The sequence below is a fragment of the Nematolebias whitei genome, chromosome 1, assembly GCF_014905685.2.
Source record: "Nematolebias whitei isolate Nwh7 chromosome 1, NemWhi1, whole genome shotgun sequence".
In the NCBI taxonomy this organism is placed as follows: domain Eukaryota; kingdom Metazoa; phylum Chordata; class Actinopteri; order Cyprinodontiformes; family Rivulidae; genus Nematolebias; species Nematolebias whitei.
The window spans coordinates 32681249-32687168 of NC_056498.1; the positions used below are offsets into that span (position 1 = coordinate 32681249).

Here is a 5920-nt window from a genome sequence, read left to right on the forward strand (position 1 = left end):
AAAAGATTATTTTGTTTGTAACTGAAGTTTTCAGTAAGGCCACATCAAATTGAAAAATGTCCATCTTTCTTTCTTTCTTTTGGGAAAACCAGCAGAACTCCGGCACACTGGAAGACACCTCGCCGGGTGCAGTTTGAGACGGTTTTTCCACAGCAGTGAGCAACAGATAGAAGATACTAGATATGTGACTCGTTTACCTGTGTACACAGTAAGAATATACAGTACTAAGGCTAACCTTGTAAGTCTACACCTATTACATGAGTTTGAAAATGACAGACTTGTTTTTGTAACCATGAAAGTCTTGTTTTGTTGTTATTTTTCCCACATTCTGCACGTTTCCATGGCTCCACGTGAGATGTACTGATGCGTGTACTTTCCTCGAGACAGTACGCATAAGAGTATTGCAGGCAAGGCAGAGGCGATGCTTAAAGCTTTTCTTTTTAAAGACTTCATAAAAACCAATGATGATAAAAAATAGGCCCTCTGAGGTCATTCCCCCAATTGAAAAACAAAAACAAAAAAACAACTAAACCTTTGCTTATGTAAATAAACAACCAAGACTTTAGCTTTACCCCCAAAAAAGAAGACGCGAGAGTATCAAAACAATTCAAAGACTGAAAAGCAGGCGTTTTGTAGTAAGGTCACGTTGACGTATAAATTTTGGACCTCGAATGGGGAGAAACAAAGCCCAAGCTCAGAGGAAGAATAGAAACTATTTGGTAACAAAAGTGTACTATATGTTTAATACAAAAAAAGGTATGGAGAAAAATGTACCTTTACTAAAGCTTATACAAGATCCTTGGTCCATAAAAACTATGTTATCCTGGGGTTTGTCGGAGTCCCTCTGCGTCCTGGCCCTCCCTTCAACAACAACACATCCAGCCCTCCGACTGGATCCGAAACAAGTTGGAATAGAAAACCAAGAGGTGGGGAGTTGGGTGGGGGTCTGGAAGTACATTTTCCTTTTGAGCCTGTTCGGTTTGGTCCTGGATGTATTGTTGTTGCGGTTCGTCGCGGCTGAAGGAAGGTGCTGGTGCTCCGAGCCTGCAGGAACTTCCCTGATCCCAAACGCCAGGACCATGAAGGCAGGTCCCTAAAGTAACCACAGGAGAGGGTGGGTGGGGGGGGGGGTGAGGAGGTGCAGGACAAGGAGCTCCTCTTATTCCCACCTGTGTGATGTCACACCTTCAGATGTCCCCTGCTCCTTTTATCCCACCCCCCTGCGCTGGATTTTTTTTTATTTCACCTTTTTCTCGTCGTTTGTTTCCAGAATGAATATGCAGCACTTCAGAGTGAGTCAGTTTGTTTCCTATAGTCTGCGTACACCTCCGGGTGTATTTGCGCTTAAGGCAAACTGTTAAAAGGAGCCCCCTGCGTGCGTTAGGACACCACAGCGGCGGCGGTGGACGAAGACGTGACGCCCCCTGCGCCGGCGGTGCTGTTGGGACCGTACACGCTGGTTCCGGCCTCCTGGCTGCTGTTGCTGTGCAGGCTGGAGCTTCCGGCTCGCAAGATGGCGCCGGCCGCGCTGCAGTGCGGCCTCGGCCCCGGCTCCGGCGTGTAGGTGAAGGTCAGTGTGGTGGAGTAGATGATGCCGTCGTTCCTCACCAGCGTGACGGGAACCTGGACGGGCTGCCGCACCCAGCGCCAGCCCTCTCTGAAGGCGGAGATGTCGGGCACCACGCACAGCATGCTCTCTGCACACCTGGGGGGGTGTTAACATGCAGACGTGACAAAACATATATTTTACAGTCAACACATTTATTTAAATTCGTCAACGGTTGTAAACGTACATCAATTAATTCATTTGAGTTTTATTAACATCCATCCAGTGGTTCATGAGATATTTTGCTAACAAACAAACAGGAGTGAGTACTAGAATTAGAATTGGGATGAAAAAAGTTGAAATGAGTGAAAAAAAGTGGAATTCGATGAAAAAGCTAATTAGCTTAAAAACAGCTAAATAGTAGCTGAAATAACCGAAACCAGCAGAAATAAGCTGAAAGTATCATAACAAGATGAAATGAGCAGAAAGAAGTTAGAAGAACAAAACTGTTTGTTAGCATTAAAAAAAAAATCTCAAAGGAGCACCAAACAGCTGAAAGTAGCTGATTAAAAAAAAAAATTTGCACAGTGAAGCTGAAAGAAGCTGAACAGGAACAAAACGTGAAAGGAGCAGTAAAAGGCTGTAAACAGCTCTAAAGATTTGAAGGATGGGAAAAAAAAACACAACTTATTTTAGATGCGGAAAAAGTGTCAGAAAAGGTTAAATATTTCAAAAAGCTAAAGTTGCACCAATACCAAAAGTCATGGCTACATTGTCCTGAAAGAGCTGAACGTTTTGATAAATGAGTTGTTGAAATAGCACAAAAATTGTGAAACGAGAAAGATGCTGAAATCGTACAGAAGCATTTAGAAGTCAGTAACTACTGAAGCTGCGACTGACCTGTACATGGTCTCAGCCTCGACGTCCCCAAACCAAACCCGCAGGTTGGGAATGAAGTTCTGTCCCGTCAGCTCCAGCATGGCGACGTCTCCTCCTCCGTTCAGCTGCAGGCAGGAAGTAAAACTGTGGTTAAACACGAGCCCGCGCCCAGTCGCTGTTTCTGTTCACGGCCCGCTCCGAGCGCTACCTGTAAGCTCTCTACCACAGGCACAGGCGTGACGGGCGACAGCACGGGGCCCATGCCCTCGTAGAACGTGTACTCAGCCTTGTCTGTGCTGATGATTGTCCAGGAGGCGCCGTCGTTGATCATCTCCTTGTTTGGTTCCTTTGGGCATGGCGTGGCCTAAAGCAGAGAGAAACGCAAAGAAGGTAAAAAAAACAAAATCTTAAGAAAAATGTAATTTAATAAGAATACACCACCAAATACAAAATGTTTACTACCATAATTGCCGGTGTACAAGCCACCGTTTATATGCAGGACAGAGTGAATGCCCTCAGGTATCCAGACGTACAACGACTCTTGCTCATGGTTTCAAATTCCCTACCATAACTCCACCCACTCTGTCATCATGTGACCAGAAGTCTAACCTGAATGATCAACCAGGTACTCTGGAGGACCATCCCCCAAGACTGACACAAATTAATTTCTTCAGATTGTTTCCATGTTATCAGATTTTGCGCTTCATGCACAGACCTGCTCATTTGTTCAGCGATAATGGAAAACGCACGGAGAATTTCTTATGACGCAGCTTTCGTGTTAAGAGCGATCGGCTGTCCAAGCAGGGAACAGCTGCAGCGCATGAGCTTTGCATCAACGCGCCGATGGTCGGGCATTGGAGACGCAAAGCTGTCAAGTCTGGTGCATTTTAATTAAAAAAAATTAAATTCTTTTTGTGTCGGTAAATATGTGTTTAAATACCCGGCTCCCGTTTTAAATTCACATCCGAGCACGAAGCGGAGAAACAGAAAGGAGTCTTAGCCCCTCCCCTTTCCGTCCATGAGAGCTCAACGGTGGAGCTGTCAGATTTATTTTTAAAGTCAGTCAAGACTGATACATATTTAAATAAAAGTTTTTTAAAAATCTTTCTGTGTACGGTAAATGTGTTTAAATACCAGTATCTCATTTAAGCTTAAACAGAGCGGAGGAGACAACGAGGGGGGAGGGCTGTTCCCCCGTCCTCCCTCCTGCTCACATGAGCTCTGCTGAGCAGAAATCACATCAAATTTAATTAAAAAGTTAATTTTAAAACAGCAGCTGTTACCAAAAAGTGTTTAACAATAAAAATCAATGGTCCTAACTTAACGACTATTTACCGTATTTTACCGGTACTATTTGACTTCCGGTCACATGGTCCCGATAAGACTTCTGGGTAATATTTACCAGTATATAATTTTTAAATGACTTTTCTGTACTGCGATTATGCTCAGATAATTTATTGTGTTCATATTGTAGTTTTAATGGTTGTAACCATGAGTCGGACAGATTCACGGAGACTTGTGACGACGCCACCTGCTGGCTGGTTCTCGTACTACAACGAGAAAGCTGCACACAGCTGGAGCAGGCTGGGGGCACAGATCCCGATGAACGGTGGATGCCCGCCGCTAAACAACCGGAGCGTCTTAGTTATTTATGCACAAAACTATGATTTGTCTTATATTTAATACGTGCGGCTTAGAGACGGGTGCGTTCTGTAGTCCGAGAATTACGGCATACGTAAAAAAAAAAAAAAAAAAAGCAAAATAATGTTCTCAGTCGGCCATCTTTGAGGCCTGTTTAGTTTCCGAGCTCCCGAGTGGAACTTCTCCTCATCAGACTTTGCAGGAGAGGAAAAAAAAAGTTAGACATCTTTGTTATAATCTGGGGTTTATTAATATTTGTCTTTTTGTGTTATTGTTGCCTCTCAGCTACAACTACAGCTCAACTTTTGATAAGCTAAATCCGTTCTGTGATTATTAGGTTTGCTCAGCTGTGGCGGCCATCTTGAATAGGATCAACTTTAAAAGTCAAGTCAGTTGTACAGGTTTCTTTTATCGACTGGCTTTTGGTTGTTTGACTAAAATCTGGTTCGTGACACTTTGATCTCATCTACAAGAAATAATCTCTGGTTAATTTAAAGTACTGACTTGAAACTGGATGATCCTTTCTTGGGAAAGGCACAGGTACATGCGCTCCGTGTCCTTCAGGTAGAAGGCACATTTATGGAGCTGGGAGACCGGGTCGTCTGCATCGAGCAGCGCCGTCTGCTTGTCCACTTTGCGAATAATCTGGAAAAACATACAAAAAAGACGGAGAGATCGGTCAACTGCAGGGGAAAGACGTCAAAAGAAAAGCAGAGGATGACGGTCAGAGGAGGAGAAGATGGAAATATAATTATGAAAATATAAAGCGATTTGAAATTAGGGCAGAATAAAATGAAGCGGGGGGGAAGGACATAAATAGATGGACGAAAAGACTAAATGTCTCTGGCTGCTCAGAACAACATGAGTCATTGTGTGACTAAAACGCCGAGTCATGTTTGTTTAGGAAATGTTTCAAACTGAATAAAACGTTCATGTTGTATAAGCGTCATCATTGAAGGAGCACAGTAAAACTAATTATTTTATCCGCTCATTAAATACGAACGAGAAGCTTCAATGAAGTACAACAAACAAGAAAACGTGCTGTCGAACAAAAAGTGCCCTCGGTGACAAAAAGCTCTCGGAAGGAACGGTTCTGTTGGGATCGTTTAGAACAAGAACCACGAGCGGAGAGAGAGTGTTATCAGGCAGTTCCCAAACCAAACACGCAGGTCAGACACAAACGGTCAACTCAGCTGATCTGCGGCGCTTCGTCCAGTTCCAACAGGTGTGAACAGACGTGTTGCAGCAGAGGACAACATCTGGATGCTTTTCATGCCGTTTTGCCTCTCTGAGCTTTAAGTCCCGCCTACTTTCCCCACGCACAACGATGACGTTACGAGCTCTTTCTTAAATCGTGAAATAACTCATCACAGCTAAACATGTGAGAAAAATGAATATTTGAGCGACGTCAACAGAAAAAATGAATTATTTGAGTTTTTATGTTCTAACAATTGCAACGTTCTGTTTGTTTACATGGAGGGGCGGGACTTAAAATATGTTTATATTATGTATGTCTATATAATGTACATATGCATATGTATATACAGTACATGTATATGTACACTTAGATGTATATGTAAAGTTAATCATGGATGTAGTACTCCCTACCACCATGTGCATATTAACTTTTTCCAAATCTGTGATTCTACTTCGTTTTTACTTATTTCATGTTTTTTAATGTATAATTAGAACACGCTACTGGATGCATCACATTCATTCATTCATTCCTTTCTTTCTTCATTCACTCCTACCGTCCTTCATTCCTTCCTTCTTTTTTTCATTTATTCATTCCTCCATCCTTTGTTCATTTATTCCTTCATTCATTCCCCCTTTCCTTCATTCGTTCCTTCCTTC

General features: G+C 43.0%; 1 protein-coding gene across 1 annotated transcript in view; it reads right to left on the minus strand.

Moving 5' to 3' along the window:
- Positions 1-1222: 1222 nt before the first annotated feature.
- The window catches only part of rbpjb (recombination signal binding protein for immunoglobulin kappa J region b), a 65074-nt gene continuing 60376 nt past the window's right edge, over positions 1223-5920 (minus strand). Inside the window, exons 8-11 of the mRNA XM_037676470.1 lie at positions 4571-4711; positions 2634-2789; positions 2447-2550; positions 1223-1705 (exon numbers count right to left, since the gene is read on the minus strand). Of these exons, the coding sequence (XP_037532398.1) occupies positions 1381-1705; positions 2447-2550; positions 2634-2789; positions 4571-4711 (726 nt within the window). The 3' untranslated portion in view covers positions 1223-1380. The remainder of the gene's footprint in view (positions 1706-2446; positions 2551-2633; positions 2790-4570; positions 4712-5920) is intronic.